Consider the following 21,189-nt stretch of genomic DNA (forward strand, 5'->3'; position numbering starts at 1 on the left):
TCTCTGCTGGGAATATCTCTACTCATGCTTTGTTAATTTCCATTAAACTTCAGGTCTCAGGTTCACAAAACTCAGAACACACCACTCTTGCTAACTGCCCCTCTGATGTGCTCCCCTCCACACTCTGTAACACAATACTTATCATACATCTGTGTATGAGCGTGTGTGTGTATACCGCTAGTTGCCTATATACACATATGTGTATATATACATTATAGATAACTCACTAGACTTTGTTAACTATGTCAAAAGACTGTGTCTCTTTTGCTTATAGTTACAATTCCCAGGAACTAGCACACCTAGCACATAGTAGCACTGAATAAGAATGTATCGTGTGAAAGAATAAGCTTTAAAAAATATTCTAACTGATCAAGTCCATTGATGAATGCTCAGACATTTTTGTGGACTGAAACAATAATAAAAAGTTATGTGTGTTGTTAATTTTAGCAGCATTCTCACAATTTGCTTATGTTTTTCACAGACTGGGTAGTTTGGGAACCAATACCTATAAAGCTTGTTTTGCGCAAGTCTCTAGATGAGCTGTATAAGTAATAGTCACTACTAACAAGAGGTCACTTTTTTCCTAACTCTTCTTTAATACTCTTTTTATAAAACTCTGAAGCTATGAGTGTTCTAGGATTTCAAAAGCTAGGGATGGTGACCTTTTTACATTTAGTAAGAATATGAGCCATAGTTTGAACATAGAACAGTAACAAAAAACAAAACTAAAAATAAACAAAAAGGTATTTATTTTGGCTCCAACTTTGCCAGTAAACCTTTTCTTTTTTCTCTTTTTAATTGGTCAGACTTAGGCATTATGAGAGGGCTTTATCTGTTTTAATTCTTTGTACATTTACCTATCTTATGACTTTATAAAGCCAAACAATTTCAAAATCAATAAGGTAAAATACAATGAATAATATGCAATGTTTTGAAATTAATCTGAGCTATACATAATTAAAATACATTGCAAATATATCACAGTATAACAATGGAATTATTGTGATGGCTCCCAGTACCCTAGAAAATAAATACCAACATTTTTAGGTTGGCAGTTAAGGCCCTCTAAAATCTAGCCCCAATCAAACCTTCAACATTTTCTTGCACTATTCCCCCTGGTATTCCACTCTTTATTTTTATTTTTATTTTTTTTGAGATGGAGTCTCGCTCTGTCGCCCAGGCTGGAGTGCAGTGGCCGGATTTCAGCTCAATGCAAGCTCCACCTCCCGGGTTTACGCCATTCTCCTGCCTCAGCCTCCCGAGTAGCTGGGACTACAGGCGCCCGCCACCTCGCCTGGCTAGTTTTTTGTTTGTATTTTTTAGTAGAGACGGGGTTTCACCGTGTTAGCCAGGATGGTCTCAATCTCCTGACCTTGTGATCCGCCCGTCTTGGCCTCCCTAAGTGCTGGGATTACAGGCTTGAGCCACCGCACCCGGCCTCTACTCTTTATTCTAATGGAAGTGACTAGCTGTTTGCTACACCAGCACATAGAAGAGGCTCAAATGTTAGCAAAATGTTAGAAATTGGCTTTGTTAAGCAATGTAAAATTTGGCAGGGGTGGGGGGTATGCTTTATTTAGATTAGTGTTTCTCAAACTTCACTGTGCATCAGAATCACCTGGAGGACTTGTGAAAACTCGGATTGCTGGGTTCCATCTGCAGAATTTCTGATTCAGTTGATCTGTCTCAGGGCCCGAGAATTTGCAAGTCTAACACATTTCCTAGGTGATACTGATGGTGCCGGTTGAAGAACCACACTTTGAGAATCACTAGTTTGCTCGCTCACTTCAACTAAAGCCGAGTGCCGAAAGTGCAAGTTCAATATGAATTGAGCTGCCTTTGTGTAACACAAGAGCGATCTTTTGAAAACTAAGTCAGATCATGCCACTTCTCTGCTGAAAACCCTTGCACTGGCTTACAGTGGCCCATTGTACATATTACTCTCTAGTCTCATCTCCTGACACCCCCCAACTCTCATTCTGATGCAGCCACACTGAGCTTTATTTGCAGCCACACTGCTATGTTATTTCCTTTGTCACATCAGGCACCTTCCTGCCTTAAGATGTTCACTTTAGGTATTCCCTTTCCTTAGAATGTTCTTTCCCCAGTTAACTCTTTGGCAAACTTCTTCACTGTCTTCAAATCTTTACTGAAATCTCACCTTCCCAGTGCTGGGGCCTACCCTCATCATCCTGTCCCGTACTGTAGTCTGCCACTCCTCTTCCCACCCCAAGCCCTTGGCTCCCTGGATCTCTTCTCTCTCGTTTTATTTTTTTCTTCTTTGATGATAGTAGCCCTTATGAACTTCTCACATACTGTATATTTCACTTATTGTATTTCTTGTCTGTCTCCTCTATCAGAATATAAGCTCCTTGAGGGCAGGGATCTTTGTGTTGTTCTCTGATGTATCTTAAGCACCTGGCATATAGTAGGTTCTCAATAAACAGTAACTGGCTGAATGAATACATGAACACATTAGGTATACTATACAGTGTACTGTTTCAAGGAAATGCTATATAACAGTATCTTTTTGAAACTGTTACCTGTTGCCCTACAAGACAGTTAACTTATCCAAGTTAATGACAAATTATTTTTCTTTCCTCTTTTATCTGTTTTGCGGGAAGTCAGAGACCCTGAACAGAGGGACCAGCTGAAGCTGCAGCAGAAGAACATAAATTGTGAAGATTTCATGGACATTTATTAATTCCCCAAATTAATACTTTTATAATTTCTTACGCCTGTCTTTACTGAAATCTCTGAGCATAAATTGTGAAGATTTCATGGACACTTGTCACTTCCCCAATCAATACCCTTGTGATTTCCTATGCCTGTCTTTAATCTCTTAATCCTGTCATCTTCATAAGCTGAGGAGGATGTATGTTGCCTCAGGACCCTGTGATGATTGTGTTAACTGCACAAATTATTGTAGAGCATGTGTGTTTGAACAATGTGAAATCTGGGCACCTTGAAAAAAGAACAGGATAACAGCAATCTTCAGGGAACAAGGGAGATAAGACTTTGGACTCTGACTGCCGGTGAGCTGGATGAACAGAGCCATATTTCTCTTATTTCAAAGGCAAATAGGAGAAATTTGCTGAATTCTTTTTCTCAGCAAGGAACAACCCTGAGAAAGAGAATGCGCCCTGAGGGTAGGTCTATACACAGCCCCCTGGGGGCAGGCATCTTTTACAGTCGAAGCCAAAGGGATGAAATAAGCCCCAGGTCTCCTGTAGTGCTCCCAGGCTTATTAGGATGAGGAAATTCCCGCCTAATAAACTTTGGTCAGACAGGTTGTCTGCTCTCAAACCCTGTCTCCTGATAAGATGTTATCAATGACAATGTGTGCCTGAAACTTCATTAACAATTTTAATTTTGTCCCATCCTGTGGTCCTGTGATCTCGCCCTGCCTCCATTTGCTTCGTGATATTTTATTACCTTGTGAAGTATGTGATCTCTGTGACCCACACCCTATTCGTGCAGTCCCTCCCCTTTTGAAAATCACTAATAAAAACTTGCTGGTTTTATGGCCCAGGGAACATCACGGAACCTGCTGACATGTGATGTCTCCCCCTGACACCAAGCTTTAAAATTTCTCTCTCTTGTACTCTTTCCCTTTATTTCTCAGACCAGCTGAGACACTTAGGGAAATAGAAAAGAACCCACGTGAATATCAGAGGTGGGGTTCCCCCGATAATCCGCTTAGTAGTTCATACATTCTCATTTTTAGACATTTCTACTAGTGGTCTGAGGCTATGGGATACACACATATATCTATTCATTTAAACATATTCTGTACAAAATGGTGTCAGGACTAAATATGTTCTAGGTTGAAGCAATATTATAAGCAGACCATTTTGTTAGCACATAGAGATTAGGATCCTATATTTTAGGCCCCAAGGAGCTGCAGATTTTAAGGAGGTAATTATCTTTAACATAAGGTATTTTTGATCAATAAAGAGTAGATACTCTATAGTATTATTTTCTACCTTCTGGCTTATAGGACATGACAGTTATTGTAATACTAGTTTTCATTTTTATTTATTTATTGCTATTTTATTTATTTATTTTTTATTGTTGAGATGGAGTCTCGCTCTGTCACCCAGGCTGGAGTGCAGTGGCGCAATCTCAGCTCACTGCAAGCTCCACCTCCCGGGTTCACGCCATTCTCCTGACTTAGCCTCCCGAGTAGCTGGGACTACTAGAAGGCGCCTGCCACGACGCCTGGCTAATTTTTTGTATTTTTAGTAGAGACGGGGTTTCACCATGTTAGCCAGGGTGGTCTCGATCTCCTGACCTCGTGATACGCCCGTCTTGGCCTCCCAAAGTGCTGGGATTACAGGCGTAAGCCACTGCGTCCAGCCTCTTTATTGTTATTTTAAAATATAATATTAAAAATAGAGACAGGATCTTCTTCTGTTGCCCAGGCTGGTCTCAAACTCCTCGGCTCAAGTGATCCTCCCACCTCAGCCTCCCAGAGTGCTGGAACTACAGATGTGAGCCACCCCACCTGGCCTAGTTTTCATTTCTTGAGGGCTTACTCTATGACAGGCAATGTGCTAACCCTTTTATCTTATATAAACACTTTGTCTTACATAGTTCTTGTTACACTACAGGCAGGAATTTTACATATGAAGAAACTGAAGTCCAAAGAGCTTCAACAGCTGGCATAAAGTCACACAGCTGGCAATTGGCAGTGAAGGCATTGAATCTACATCTGTTTGAAACCTATTAAATATTACAAAGTCTGAGTACAAACAAGGAGCAGGAGTAAAACAGGATGCTGGAAGAAATATTATGTCACAAATCCACATTTGGTGCTTGGTGTGGAAAGTGAGCAGTACTATATTTTATCTGCCACTATTTAAGAGAAAAAACTTTTAACAAGCAAGCCCATTCAAATTGCACATTGATATCTTCTCCCTGATGTTAAAAAATATTTTTAAAGAGCAATGTAGTTTTTCCTTTAAAAAACTCACAAATAACCCCAAGGTTTTAAATGCTTATTTCCCATTGTAGTGCTTTCTTCCTGTCACTGTTTTTGAGCTAGAACATGGAGTCCTTGCTAGGGAAAGGAAGGGCATGATCATCAATCTCCATTAATAGCCTTGAGTAGCTTCTGTTATCTGATGATTTCTGAGCTGATAGAGGGTAAATACTGATGTGGTTAGATGAGCTATTCATCCACATTTGACATTTACATAAGCCCTGCATTCACCCTTTATATTCACATATTTCAGATAGTGTCCTATGAATTGGGTAGATCTTTTCAAATTCTATTCTTTCTCCAAATAAACCTCTTTTTCTTTCCTTTCCTTTCCTTTTCTCTCTTTCTCTGTGTTTTTTTTTTTTTTTTTTTTTTTTTAATTTTTAATTTTTTAGAAAGGTTTGGCTCTATTGCTCAGGCTGGAGTGCAGTGGCACCATCTCACCTCACTGCAACCTCCGCCTCCTGTATTCAAGTCATCCTCCCACTGCAGGCTCCCAAATAGCTGAAACTACAGGCACACAGCACCATGCCTGGCTAATTTTTGTAGTTTTTCTGGGACGGAGTTTCACCATGTTGCCCAGGCTGGTCTCGAACTTATAAGCTCAAGTGATCCGCCTGCCTTGGCCTCCAAAAGTGCTGGGATTACAGGCATAAGGCACCGTGCCTGGCCTCCAGATAAACCTCCTCTCAGAGTTATGTCAACAAAAAAGCAGAACCCATGCTATAAGAGTTTAGTATTTTGGGGAGAGCATAAAATTATTATGATTTCCTAAATTAGTTATGATACAGAGGATACATTAGAGCAGTGTCAATCAAAATGGATTTATAAGGAAACCAAAACTAGTCTTTTTTTATGTTTAAGTTCACTGTTAAGGTAAAATAATAACCCAAGTGCAGTAACCACCCTTTATTTCATCAGCTTGAGTCTATTTATTGTCTACCTTCTCCTCACAAGTAAAGTCTTAAGATCTTAAATAGCTCTCCCTCTTCATCACTCTTTTTTCTCTTTTATTACTCATCTTGTTTTCCAAAATGTGGTACTACAGGAAATAATTTTACTTTATGGAGAGTGAGAAAGGAAATTATTTTTATGAATATTGTACTGTTTTCACCCAACAGGTTGAAAATTCTTGCCTCTTATTAATGAAGAAATTAACTGATATCTGTGAGTCTATTATCTGAGAACTTCAATGACCTCCTTCTCTTGGGTTAGCAGAATGAAGGATAAAGAGATTCATCTCTTGTACAAATCAGCCTATTTTCTGGAAATCACAGGTTACTTACGTTTGCAAGCATCTGGAGCTGAGAAGGGTCTCCGCAGGTCACGATAGAAGCCTGGCTTGCACCTCTGGCAATGCTGTCCTTCTGTGTTGTGCTGACAGTCATTACAGACGCCACCGCTACGATTCCCTGATGCCTCCCACACATTAACGTCGAAGTGACAGGTATCGGCATGCCCATTACACTTGCAGGCTGGAAATAAGCGTGGAGAGAAACACTAATAAGTAAAAATAAAGTGATGGCTTATCTCATATTCAGGTAGTCAAAAATAGGATGAGTTGGCCAGGCGTGGTGGCTCATGCCTGTAATCCCAGCACTTGTGGGAGGCCAAGGTGGGTGGATCACCTGAGGCCAGGAGTTTGAGACCAGCCTGGCTAACATGGTGAAACTGCATCTCTACTAAATACAAAAAAATTATCCAGGTGTGGTGGCACACGCCTGTAGTCCCAGCTACTTGGGAGGCTGAGGCAGGAGAATTGCTTGAACCTGAGAGGTGGAGGTTGCAGTGAGCCGAGATCACGCCATTGTATTCCAGCCTGGGTGAAAGAGGGAGACTCTGTCTCAAAATAAATAAATAAAAACAGGATAAACTGATTGTTAATGTTCAGTTTTAGTTTTTGAGTAGTTAATAATATAAAAATCAAAGGAATATAGAAAGGTATCCATTGAGAAATCTAGCCTCTGCATCCCCATTTACCCTGTTTTCCCTGACTTCAATAGGTTACTACTTTTTTTTAAAGAGTGTCTTGTGTAGCCTTCCAGTTTTTCATTATAGGCTATTAATTAAAAAAAAAAGTTTCAGGAGATGCATGAAAATCAACAAAGTGTAGATTTGTCTAGCTGGGCAGAGATATGATGATGAACTTACCAACGGGGGTTGACATTCATTGTGGAAAGATTATAGGAGTGACCATCAGTTTTTACCCTCTCTTTTGGTAACACTTCATGATTCCCATTCCTATTACTTCTCAAGGGTCATCCTGTGGGTCTCCTGTCCTTGCTAAGAAAAGCTGAGATTGTCAGGCCTTAAGTGGAAATGAGCATTCATATTGCAGATGCAGGCATGAATTCATGCTTACTAATGAGCCTGGAAGGGTCATTAGTCATGAGCTTCTGGTGGACAGAGCTTAGGAACTTGGCAAGTAGTTTGATTTCATGAAGTACTATTCAGCTGTTGAGCTGGTGAGTAGAAGGTGGACTCCTATTGAAGCCTCAATTTTCTTACAGAAGAGGCCTGCAGTATTTATTATATAACAATTCCTCAAAGGCATTTCTAAGATTAAAGTCAATAGCATCAAGTGACATGTCTCTGTGTTCTATATGTATTTAGATAGGCAGCTGATTTATGTGGAAAGAGTCAGAAAGGCACTCTAGGAATTCAGGATAAATTCTTTAGATTCTCTTCATTGGTGATTTAGAATAAGAATCCCGATTTTTGGAGGTCAAATGTATTTGAAAATGTTTGTGCTATTGTTTTTCATTGTTTCCTTGATGTGTTATGAAATTCTGACCAGATTCATATCTTTTTAAAGTATATTACAAGATAATTTAAGATTTATTCTTACAGGAAATCCTTTACATTTCCTAGAAACAAAAACAAATCAGTTATGACTCCGAATTATGTATGGGAAGAGACTTCTCACAATGTTACCCACGGAACCTGCTTTTAAATCCTTGTAAAAGAGAGGTTTGTGAGTGTTAACATTGTGATGGGCATGCACATTTCTCTGAATATTTTAAATTGCAAAGAAAAAATGGCTCATGTTCCCATATTTTTACCTTCCTATTTAATCTCCAGCCTCAAACCTCAAGCTAGTTAGTCCTTGTAGGGAAATCTCATTCTTAACTTACTGGCTTATTTTCAAATCTAATCTTTCATTTCAAGCATCATAAAGTGAAAAAAAAGGCAATGTGGTATTATGTGAAAAAGTACCTAATTTGGAGTCTTGAGACTTGGGATCAAGTGCCCACTATCATTTACTAACTTTGGCAAATCACTTAATCTTGCGGAGCCTCAGTTAGCTGATCTCTATAATGGGATTAACACCACCTGCTTTACTGGGTAGTTTTGAGAACTGAATTCAAAATAGCTATTTTCATGTTTATAATTCACCATCTCAGCAATGAGAGTACAATAGAATCAGATGTTCTTGTGTCTACTCATGTATTTATTTATTTATTTATTTAGAGACAGAGTCTCCCTCTGTCACCCAGGCTGGAGTTCAGTGGTGTGATCTCGGCTCACTGCAACCTCCACCTCCCGGTTTCAAGTGATTCTTGTGCCTCAGCCTCCCAAGTAGCTGGGATTACAGGTGCACGCCACCATGCCTGGCTAATTTTTTATTTTTCTTTTTCTTTTTCTTTTTTTTTTTTTTTTTTGTATTTTTACTAGAGACAGGCTTTCACCATGTTGGCCAGACTGGTCTTGAACTCCTGGTCTCAAGTGATCCACCCGCCTCGGCCTCCCAAAGTGCTGAAATTACAGGTGTGAGCCATCCTCCTATTTTTATTATGTCAAATTATTAAAGGGTTCTTAGCTCCCACAAAGTATCCAAGAAAATAGGGAACATATTCTTGGCGAAACAGTCACATTAGCAAAGTAAGGAACAGCAACTGTTTTCAGTGGCTGAAGCCTCAGTGGACAGTGATATGGCTATGTTTGTGTAGGGTCTAGTGTTTGTCACCCACCACTTTGTGTTGTGTTTCTAGAGACAACAAGGACTCCGCAGATAAACTGACTTTACAAAGAAAGCTTTTGAATATCGTGGGCTTGTTACTTACTTCTGCACTCATTGGGAGCCCCCGTTTTGCCATCAGCTGCCTCCCATGGCCGGTCGTTGTATAACGGAGCACAGTGCTGGCAGTGGCTGCCTGCTGTGTTGTGCTTACACATACACTTCCCATGGACCTAAAAGCAGCATCAAGTGAGAGCTATGAGCACAAATGTCACCAAAGAAGAACATGTTCCCACAATCACATGTCATGGAATGGCTTTAGTCATAACATGTTCATTCACTTTTCTGAAGAAGTTAACAATCAAGAGGAGAGATGCTTTCTTTAGTTTGTCTTATAATCTCTTGAAAAATTCAAAAGATTAAGTAATATGGTTTCTTGGCCGAAGGGTATATGACCCTAGAGAGCAATTCTAATGTACTTACTGGCTGAGCAAGCACTTGAATTCTAAAGTACCGGCTAAGTTTTTAATATCTTTACTTTTTAAAAATTCTTTATGCAAAAGTAACATACCTTCATTTTAGAAAGTTTAGAAATCCATAATCTCATTGCAAAAATGACATTAATATCCACATTTGGAGCATATATTTCCAGTACTCAAAAAAATTATATTTACAACATTTTTCACATAATATATTGTGAATATCTTTTCATTTTGTTAAATATTCTCATAGAATACACACTCTACTGGTGCCCCTGTATGATGTATAATTAATTTATCTGACCACCTATTTTCTTGTAATTTAGGTTTTTAAATATATGTATATATTATATTCAAAGCTATAATGAATATCATTGTAGCTAAGTATTTGTGTGCATCTTTAATTATTTTCTTTGAATGTATTTTCTAGAAGTAATATTGAAAGGTCAAAATATGTATATTGTTAGGGCTTTGAATACATTTTGTCCTAATATACTGGGCATTTTTCTTCCCCATAGTTCACAGTAGTATAGGATTTATCAAAATAGCATTTCTCCCAGAGAGAAATACTTCAGTGGAATTCTTAGAAACATGGGAATTTTAATATTTTTTTGTGTTATTTCACTGATAACTTCTAAAAATTAATATTTGGAATCATCTGAACTATCTCCTAATAACTAAGACTTGCAATGAATTTCAATACCAAGATGCATTCCAGTACCAAGATTATTTATTTACATGATGTCATGACTATATGAAGGAAAGGTTTGCAAAGTAGCTCAGAACGGAGTCCATAAGTGTGGATCTGTGAGGTTTTATATTTTTTCCTTGAGAAATGTGTTAAAGGTAACATAAAGGTAACAAATTATGTCAACTAGTCAACAGATATTTAATGGGTAACTACAAGGGAGAGTCACTATGCTAGGCCATGTTTGGTACACAAAGCATTAGAAAACTCTTCTGTCTTTAAGAAAGATGAAATGTATAATATCTGGAGAAAAAAGAGTTACATAGAAAAAAATAACACATAAACAAGACAATAAATACTTAAGCAGCAAAATAATGCTGGCATTCAAAAGATGTAGAAATCACCATAGGTTGACAGCTGTGAAGGGCATAAGAGAAAGGTGGAGATTGGAGCTGGCCCTTGGCACATGGGTGGCATTTTTAACAGACAGAAGGGAAGAAACTTTTCAGGAAAAGGAAACAAAATGAACCAAGGTATAAGGAGAATCTGTTAGCAAAGTTTATTTCAATGCATCTAAAATATTTCAATTGTGACAAAAAATGAATTACTAAAAATGACATGTACTCAGCATGGTCAAACGAATATGAGTCCCTAAGGTAAAGTTCAACAAACCTGAAAACAGCCACACCAATACACTGATGTACTACTGCTTGACCTAAGATAACAATCAAGTAACTTGTGTCATCTCATCCAGGACCTTCTTTCTTTTAATACTTCCCTACCACTGGTGGAGGCACTCTGCAAATGGCCTGTACAATTATCCAAGTGTGCTATATGACTGCTATGGGCCTTATGCTCACATAATGTCCAAGTTCAGGAATTATACACAGGGCTTATTGGACTGAAGGCTGCGTGTGAGTGAACATGACGCCTAAGAATTAGCTGGAAAATTTCATAAGCAATGTGTTGGCGGCCATCTTGCTAAATTTCATTTCAGTGTATTGTCATGTAAGGTTCTCATGCTTCATGAAAATTATAAAATTTCTTTTAATTCTCAGGGCTTAGTGAGTATATAGATTTTTTTAAAAGGGTAAATTGGCTCTTTGAAAAAAGATGATGTTGCAAAAATTTTTGTTAATTTTCTTTATAGAAATGCAACTAATACTATAGATTCATTCACTGGTTTTGGTCTTGGAATGCCCAAGTATAAATTGAGTTATAATAGTCTACCTTCTTGGGCTTCTCTTCATGGCTGTGATATGAAATGTTTATATATTGAAATTCCATGGAGTTATAAGGGTTCACTACAAATCTCCATTCACGCATCCAGGCAAGCTCTAAAGACAAATCTGCACTTAAATTTTGAGAGCTGCAGGAATTCAAATTCTGCTGCTCTAAAAAAGTGAGATTTTTTTTCATCCTAGCTCCTGGGTATCTATTTTTTTCCTATCCATTTTTTATAATAAAGTATATGAAATAGAGGTGCCTCAGTCATATTACTTTTATTGAACCTTTTTAAAATCAGTGTTCTGTCTCATCATGAAAAAAATACAAACTCTTGCCAATCAAATAACTTCTATGTGGCAAATTTCTGTAGAGACTCTCAGGAAAAGTTGATGATTCTTTGTTTTACTTGTAGTACTAAATGCTGGGTTCAAAGAAAAGGGAGTCTTTGAAAAAAATGACTGTGCTGGAAAAATCTTCCAAGGCTGAGGAACTTAGTAAGATGAAGGCATCCTTATGTAGCAGGCAGAAGTAGCACAATGGAGACTAGTAGGAAAAACAGTTTTGTAATTGTCTAAATCCTACACATCAAAACAAAACAAAACAAAACAAAACCCACACACAAAAGCAAAACATACATAAATACCACATAAATAACCTGATAGAATTAGAGTCAGAGTTCCTGCTGTTAAGGGAGTTCTATCTGAGGGCATTAGGGAAAATGTTAAGGGGTGTAAAGTAAATATGATAGAAAACAAGGTCAATTAGTGCTGTCTATAGAAAACTTCTAAGTGTAGTCCCTGAGTCTGTGTCCTGACGTGTACATGAGATTTTCCTTAGGGAGCAAAGGCAAGAATATAAAAACCCTAAAGGAATAGTCAGGGACAGTCAATAAATAAACCAGAGGTATGTGTTCAAGAGGTAGGTTCAATCCAGATCACGGAACACACTAAACATTAGCTTAAAGAGACTGAAATTTATCCCGTAAGCAATGCAGATCCATTGAAGATTTTTGAGTAAGGAAATGATGTGAAAGGTATATTAAATACACTTTCTTTTCTTCTCTTTAAAAAAAAAATTCTTTTTACCTCTCTCCTATCTTGCCTGTTATGTTCTTTCTTCCCTTTCTCCTTTTAAGGTTTCTTCTCCAGCTTTACCCCCAGCTCATGCCTTAAAATAACCAGTGGTACCCACATGTATTTTCTGAAAATATTCAGAAGTTGAAAAGGTTGTTAATTTCTTTTTCCTGATTTTCCAGTTATATCAGCATGTTAATCTTATGTACTGTTTTTTTGCATCCTCTCCATTTTTTTATTTTACTTATTTATCTTTAATTATTTTTAGAGACAGGGTCTTGCTTTGTTGCCCAGGCTGAAGTGTAATAGTGTGATCATAGGTCACTGACACCTTGAATTCCTTGGCTGAAGTGATCCTCCCATCTGAGTTTCCTGAATAGCTTGGACAACAGGCATATGTCACCATGCCCGACTAATTTTTGTATTCTTTGTAAAGATGAGGTTTCACTACATTGCCCAGGCAGGTCTCCAACTCCTGGGCTCAAGTGATCCTCCCACCTCAGCCTCCTAAAGGGTTGGGATTACAGGCATGAGCCCCTATGCCTGGCTCTCTTTTCCATTTTTTAGCAACCGTTTATTGAATACTGTATGAAGATAGATGGTGCAACATACTGTGAGTCCTCTTCAAAGGAGCTCAACCATCGTCATAGGTTCAATTTGTCAGGTTTGGTCTTGGAAGGCCGAAGGTTTATATGTAATATCACCCAACACATGGCTTCATCCTGCCACAAATCCCAGGCCTCAGGAGTCCGCAGACATTTAGAGTTACCCCATCAAACATTCACATGTATCACAAGATAATGTTGGACAGGTCAATTCCCTCTGCAGTGAGGATTTCAGAGCGTTACCTTGATCCCACATGCCAAGGACTGGGATGAACCTCCCAGGGTCTGAAAGATGCTAGCCAGCAAATTTTTCTGCATGCAGAAAAATTCAAGGAGCTGTCATTTTGAGAATTACCAAAAATAGCTGTAAATCATTACCTAGACAATTTGAAACAAGAAATCCTTCCTCAGCGATACAACTGTTGCTGTTCAAGCTTGAAAGATCATCCACTATTTGATGCTCGTGAAAAATGTGCAAGTAAAACTAGGTCTTCATTTAAAAAAAAAAAAAAAAAAAAAAAAAAAAAAAAAAAAAAAAAACCAGAAAAAGGAAACTTTAGTAATAGGTTAAACATAGTTCTTGTGTGGTATACAAACATGAACCAGATAAGGAGCAGGATATTTAAGGTTTAGTTGAAGAAAAGCGGTGTCTAGTTATCTAATTAAAAAATGAGTAATTTACCTTAACAGCTAAAGCTACAACTCCTAATGACCCAGGAGGTGAATAGAATTTTGGATATTCTGTGATTTCCATAAACTTCCCTGTTATGCTAAGAATACGCTTCTCTGCCAATGTCAAAAGTTTTCACACTCATATTTAATTGAGTTTATTTGCTACTAATATTGATACACTTGTCAGTCATTTTTAGCACATTTATCTTACAGGAAAGGACTCATACACACATTGAACCAGTAAGTCAAGGAATTACTGGAACAGCATGCTCATTAGGAGCTATTCACTTTGGTGATAATAGCATATATTAAAGCCAAATAGGCATGGAAGAGAAAATATTATTTCCTCATATTTGAGGCAAGAGACATAAGAATTTAGGTGGGGGGGGAGGTGAAATGGGGAAATTATTATCTTCTAGATCCATAACTGGAAGATACATGGGACTTGCCTAGAAAAGCTGCTTTTTCATTGAGCTTCCTTTTGCAGCAGAAGGCTTTCAGTAGTCAGCAATCATGTGGTTGAGTTTGAAACTGACCAGCCAGGAGGTTGTAGGAAGCTGGTCATTGACAGCATCAAGCATATGGGATGGATGCTTACCAAGATTGTTGTAGAATATTTAAACACTGAATGGAAGATTGGCTTAAACAACTTTTAGGTTGCTTCTAGTCTTAAGGTTCTATGATTTCAAGGCCTGTTTCTCTGTATTGTAAACACTATTTGGTGGCAGAAACTACCCAAAATCCTTTTTGAGCCCCCAGATTAGACTTAAATGACATATAGCTGGGTCCTGTTGCCACTTCACCAATGCAGAACATTCCTGGAATCATCTGAAAATCAAACGAGGATGAGCCAGGAGAGTATTTCCTTTTTCCTGCAGGAACTACCCAATGTGACACAAATGGAAAAGTAAATAAACATTAATAGTCTCTGAAGACAGACTTTCATTCATCTATATTGACTATACTTAAATGAAAATAAATATGATCCTTTTTTATTTCTCTCATTCAGCTTTCTTCTCTCTCTACTGCATGTTTCCTATTGCTTGTAACTACAGTACTCTTGGATGAAATGTTATTCTAGTTCCTCCTCTCAAATAAAGATGTACTTTATCATCCAGTGATGTTTACCACAGACACTGACCGTAATGGAATTACAAAAGCAGAAAATCCACCTGGCTAATGCTTTGAAGGACTTACATTAACTAAATTATTCTAGGAATGTCTGATAAAATCTGCTTCCCAGTTGCTTTCCAAGAAAGAGAGTAACAACTATTGTTTGAGTCTCTTGTTGATCATGTCCTACTAAAAATATAATGAAAGTTAATGAAAAAAAGATTTGTTTTATAGCAAAGTACACAGAAATCTTTGAATTTCATCAGTTGAGTAATTTCCTTGTGATACTGTGCCATTATTTATATACATGATTTTATTTCAATTCATTACCATGCAACTTTTAATTCCAATTGAAAATGAATATTCTCTTAGACCATCATGGGAACTTTAAAAAATGTTTGTGAAAAGAGGATACAAATAGTGCTTATTCTATGGACTAGAGAAAAATGCCTCCTTAATGGCAGCTGCAGCAATTCATGGACCTCTATAGCTATGACATATAATTTAGAGAGTGAAACAATGCTATACAGCAATTGAAGACCAAATGTGAAGGCAAAAACTGATTAATTTCTAAAGAGATAGTATGCCCCTTTTAGAGAAAAGGATTAAACTTCTAAAATAATGCACTTGTTATTCATGAGAAGAAATACATTCTAATAATGGGCTAGCCTGTTAGAACCTGCTGCTCTGATTCAGGACAAAAACATGCACAACAAATGCTACAACACAACCTTTGAATAGAAAGCATTGTGATAAAAACATGTTTTTTCATTAACGAATAAAATATGCCCTTTCCCATTAAAGGTTTGCATGTTTTAATTTAACAGAAGAAGTAGAAGTTCTATGGTGAATATCAAGCATAATAATTGAGTTTGGTGAAAAGGAGGCCTGAAACCTACTGTCAGAATGGGGCAAAATAGGTTGAAGGCTGAGTGTTTCAAACCCTTGCCCAATAATATAAATCGTAAAAATGCAAGCAGAAATGAAAAGCTTTACTGCTTATTCTTTGGTCTATACTTGAACACTAGAGGAAACCCACTCATAAAAAAGCATGGGCAATAAAATAAAGATAGGCATAGGGTAAAAATAATTATGATTAAAGAATAAAAATTAGCCAGTACTTAAGGCTTCATTTCCCCCAGCTAAGCTGTAACCTGAAATTCTTTCTGTAGAAATTCATTCCTTTAGCTCTAGAATGATGTTTTAGGTTCAAGACCTCCTTACAAAAATGCACTTACCCTCAGGAGGGGCAAATCCTTATATTATTAGCAAAAACATTTCGGCAGGGATTATAATCACGTTTTCAATCCTAGAACTGGGACTTTCTGGAGGAGGGAAAGGGAATGTCTGAAGGGGAGAGAGGAGCCAAAAACAAACTGTGCCTACTTCACTAATTTGCCAAGACCTTGCTCTGATGGACAGACCTGAAAAAACCATGAATGGAGCCAATGCAAATTCCCTAAGAAAACGGCATTTAGTGTACGGCATGGGAATCTTACATTATCCGCCTCTCTCTACTACATTGTAAGACCTTGCAGAAGAAACAGTGGCTTAAATGTCTTTGAATCCCCAGTAACTGACATACAATGGGTTTCCAATAAATGTGCATTTTTTTTTCATTCAGGGAATATATATATATATTATGAAGCCTTGAGAACTTAAGTTATTGAGCTTAGTCTCATTTTTAAAACTGCCAAGAAGGGAGGGTGATAATTATGCATTTGAAGTGGGAATGAGATAATTTCATTTGTCACATTTAGCTTTGTCCAGATTGTTTCCTATAAGGGGTATACAGGCTTATAACTGGGCAAGGCATGTTGATAAATATGTCCTCATGTGTAGTGGTCATGTCTGGGAGATCTACTGTAAAGTTCAAGGAATGTGGGTCAGTTATGGACCTGATGATAAATAATAACAACAACAGTAATAGTAACTAACACTGAGTAGCTCTTACTATATACCCAGGCACTGTTCTAGGCACTGTGTAAATATTAACTCAATTCCTTAGCACGAAAATCCCATACAGTAGGTGTAATTATTATTGCTCAGTTTCACAAAGGAGAAAACAAAGGCCCAAAGAGTTTAAGTAATTGGCCCAAGGTCACAAAGCCAGTAAGTGGTAAAGCTACCTGAACTCTAGCAGTCTTACTCTAGCATCCTCATCTTAACCCTTAAACTATGCTATTATAAGACCCTCGGCAGAAGGATTTTGAGTGGTCCACTTTGGCCAGGTCTCTTCAGGATGACGCTTAAATAAAATTGGTGTGTCCTCCCAAAACGTGTCCTGTAAGTGAGAGCTCTCCAGGATGGAGTCTAGTTTGGACTCAGGGTGAGCCACTTCATGGGTGTTCTGTGCTTGAATGGATTATTGGTTTATTCCTCTGGAAGAAGTCGAGCAGCTCTGAAGATAGGTGAATACAGGGAGACTGGCCCCAATTTCCCACACCTGGCATAAAGTTCAGGGCACGTAGGGGTAAAGAATAGATTTTGATCTTCATTGGTTCTATATAAAACCTTTCTATCTGCACACTGGAGATTCTGATGCCTTCTAGGGGAATTTCCAGGCCACTGCAAGCCTCAACAAGTCCCTATTAGGACCTCCTTTGGATAAATTTACAAACAGAGATGACAGCGGGAATGTAAATAAACTCTAATTAAAGATTTGCTCTTTGTGGATAGCACCTCCTTTATGTTATTTACCATCCCTATTAGATACGATCTGGTAAGAATGGTAATAGGTAGTGTGATGACTTTTAGTCAGTTTAAATTTAGTTACGAAGAATAAGTACACTGTGCATAACCAAATGATTTAGGTAAATTTTTAAATTGAGGTTGCTGGCTTATTTCCATTTTTTATGTCCAAATTTTATATGCCCCAAAGCTTTGAATTATTTATCTAAGTCCAAGTTCGTCTGTGCCATGGCACATGCTACTTACCATAAGAAATCAGGAGTAGAAGAGTATTCAGAACTGCAAGCGTGTATGTGCATGCACACAAGCACGTGCACACACACACAAATTTCCAAATGCGACCACATCTGTGTACATTGATTGGCCACATCTGTATACATCTATCTATCTATATATATATATATGGTGGGCACTGATTCTGAGACTGCTTAAAGTTGTGATTCAGTAGATCTTTTTTTTTTTTTTTTTTTTTTTTTTTTGTAGTATTACAGCTAGAACTAAGACCTAAAGCCAAGCTTTGTGGTTTATCTTTCTATATAGAGCGTGGCTACTTTTGTAAAAATTAGATGATTAAACAAAAATGAAATAAAGCAAAAACAAACCCCCAAACCCCACCCATCTACAGGAAGGAAGGCAGAAACGGCTCAAGGGCAGACAAAAGCATAACTTGGGCTTTTCAAATAAATCACAAAACATGTTTGAGTTTAAAAATAGTGTTGATAACATAACCTCACTTAGGCTTGGCGTGGTGGCTCACACCTGTAATCTCAGACTTTGGGAGGCCATGGAGGGTGGATGGCTTCCACTCACAAATTGGAGACCAGCCTGGGCAACATGGTGAGACCTCATCTCTACAAAAAATACAAAAATTACCTGGGTGTGCTGCTGAATACCTATAGTCCCAGCTACTCGAGAGGCTGAGGCGGGGGATCCCTTGAGCCTGGGAGGCAGAGGTTGTAGTGAGCCGAGATTGTGCCACTGCACTCCAGCCTGGGCCATAGAGCCAGACCTTGTCTCAAAAAACAAAACAAAAACCTCACTTCAAAAGCCAAGTGAAAGAAGGTTTTAAAATATTTCCACTGTTTTAGGCTGGGCGCTGTGGCTCATGCCTGTAATCCCAGCACTTTGGGAGGCCAAGGCAGGCAGATAACTTGAGGTCAGGATTTCGAGACCAGCCTGGTCAGCACAGTGAAACCCTGTCTGTACCAAAAATAATAAAATTAGCTGGGCATGGTGGTGTGTGCTGTAATCCCAGTTACTTGGGAGGCTGAGGCAGGAGAATCGCTTGAACCTGGAAGGCAGAGGTTGCAGTGAGCCAAGATCGTGCCACTGCACTCCAGCCTGGGTGACAGAACGAGACTTTGTCTCAAAAAAAAAAAAAAAAAAAAAATCCATTGTTTTAAAACTATATAATTGGCTCAAGAGTATTTTTTGCAAGCGAGCAGTACAGTTTAAATTTGGGCTTTTTGAGTAATTTTAGGTAGGAGTCTCTCTTACTCTTCAGAATAATGACTTCCTAGAACAAAACAAATCTCTCTTTTGTGAGACCAGGGATAGAGACTTATTTATAACTGTGGACTTTAGGTTCAAATGTAGCATCTTTTGGGAAACCTCACTACCAAAATTACCTTTCCTGCTGTCGGGGAAAAAAAGTGAAAGACTCTGAAATCCACTCCCCGTGCCCCCCACCCACCAAGAGATTACTAAGTGTGCTACTGCAACACACCCTTGATAGGTTTTCTTGGCCTTTTATCATCATTCAGCTATTTTACAACTCTGTAAGTTGTAGGAAATGATTAATAATGCAAACAATTTTTGTCCATAGAAATGCAAATCAGTTGTGTCCAGTCGAATGCAATTGATCATTGCCCTTCATATTGACTTGTTTTGCATCCATTTGTAAATACATTTCAGCATTTTTTTTTTTTTTTTTTTGAGACAGTCTTACTCTGTTGCCCAAGCTGGAGTGCAGTGGCACTATCTTGGTTCACTGCACCCTCTGCCTCCCAGGTTCAAGTGATTCTCCTGCCTCAGCCTCCTGAGTAACTGGGATTACAGGTGCCACCACACCTGGCTAGTTTTTGTATTTTTAATAGAGATGGGGTTTCGCCATGCTGCCAGGCTGGTCTCGAACTCCTGACCTCAGGTGATCCGCACACCTCGGTCTCTCAAAGTGCTGGGATTACAGGCATGAGACACTGCGCCTGGCCTATTTCAGCATTCTTTATTTGCCTATATATATGTGATTCTTTGAATTTTCCTTTGAACTGTTTGTAATGTCTTACTGGCCTGTCATTCATTAATGAGTCAAATACATCTTTGACTCATGTTCGTTTTATATGAGAGTCATGACCTTTCTTTTTATAAAGTTATTTTTTAACACTACCATTTCTTACCCTTTACATGTTACCTAAAGTTTTTTTTTTTTTTTTAAATCAAGAATACTTGAGGATTTACTTCTAAAAATGGAATTTTAGCATGTTTTGTAAAGTGGGTTTGGAATGTCTTATATTTTCACAAGATTAATTCTACTAGCTTCCTCTTTTCAGTATCATCACATACTTTATCTTCCCTCTGGGGACTGTAATAAATATTTCTGCCATAAAAATGCAAATAGCATTAGACTAAGAATTGTAATGCCCAGGAGGCCTAAGAAGATTACATTTAGATAAGATCATACTGTTACCAATTTATGAGATTTTTTTCCATCATTACTCCACTCTGTAGAACTGTTTCTTATTCTTTGTTTCCAATAGGTTTTAAAAATTATTTCTGACTACTGGCCTTTTACAAATGATTTCTGTTCAACAGGGATATTTATTTCACTAGATCCTACAAGTGAACTGAGCTGGTGTATGTGCATAACTTGGCTGCAGATTTGCATGTATGCAATGGCAATAAAGTAAGGCACTCTGATTTTGAGACATTTATTTCAATATATCTAAGACTTCATTGCATTAGAATATCAAATTGGCTCCTTTTCTCCTCTATAACAGCTACAGTTTGTTCAGCTGCAAATGTAGAGCAAAAAATGATCAACAAGTATTACTAGATTTTTATTGTAATTCCTGTCTATACACAGACTTTTCTATAATACTATATGAGAAACTATCTCAAAACACAGCCAAGTAATTTGAAATTTCTTTCAAGCCAAATTGCTACTAGGTCACTATGCTCAGTTACTAAGACTGTAGCTACATAGTCATTCTACCTACTCCATCTTTGTTCTTCATTTGATCTCAAAGTCTTGTTTTCATAATTTTCCTTTGCACTTGTCTTTTTATACTTAAACTTTCCCAAGGTCAGAAAGCAAATCAATGACAGAATAGGGAACAGAACTCCCAAGAGATTCCTAAAATATTAGAAGTTCCATCTTAGAACAGTGATGTCATCAGGAGGAATTTTTTTGTTTGTTTTCCACAAACACCTAAAATAACTTCTTATAATAGAATCCCTTGGCATCAGTTTCAATCTCTTAATACCTATTTAATTTTAATAATTTTAGAAAGAGGCAGCAAAAGTGGAATTAACAATATACAACTTCTAGTAAGCCGTTTAAATTCTTAACACAACTATTAGGCAAGAACCTGGGAAACTGCGTGAAAGCAAAAAACGAGTAGAACTCATTTTGTAAGCAACGTATCTGTCAAGCAGCGTTTGAGAATGAAGGAAGGTGTTGTAGGGTTTTATTCACTGTCT

General features: G+C 37.9%; 1 protein-coding gene across 3 annotated transcripts in view; it reads right to left on the reverse strand.

The window, feature by feature from the left end:
- NTN4 (netrin 4) overlaps nucleotides 1-21,189 on the reverse strand; it is a 125,257-nt gene that overhangs the window by 50,476 nt on the left and 53,592 nt on the right. For all 3 annotated transcript variants that reach the window (XM_010383900.2, XM_010383899.2, XM_030939633.1), the window contains 2 exons: nucleotides 9,049-9,175; nucleotides 6,271-6,459 (listed from right to left, as the gene is read on the reverse strand). In XM_010383900.2, coding sequence (XP_010382202.1) covers nucleotides 6,271-6,459; nucleotides 9,049-9,175 — 316 coding nt within the window. The remainder of the gene's footprint in view (nucleotides 1-6,270; nucleotides 6,460-9,048; nucleotides 9,176-21,189) is intronic.

This window comes from Rhinopithecus roxellana, chromosome 10 (assembly GCF_007565055.1).
Source record: "Rhinopithecus roxellana isolate Shanxi Qingling chromosome 10, ASM756505v1, whole genome shotgun sequence".
In the NCBI taxonomy this organism is placed as follows: Eukaryota; Metazoa; Chordata; class Mammalia; order Primates; family Cercopithecidae; genus Rhinopithecus; species Rhinopithecus roxellana.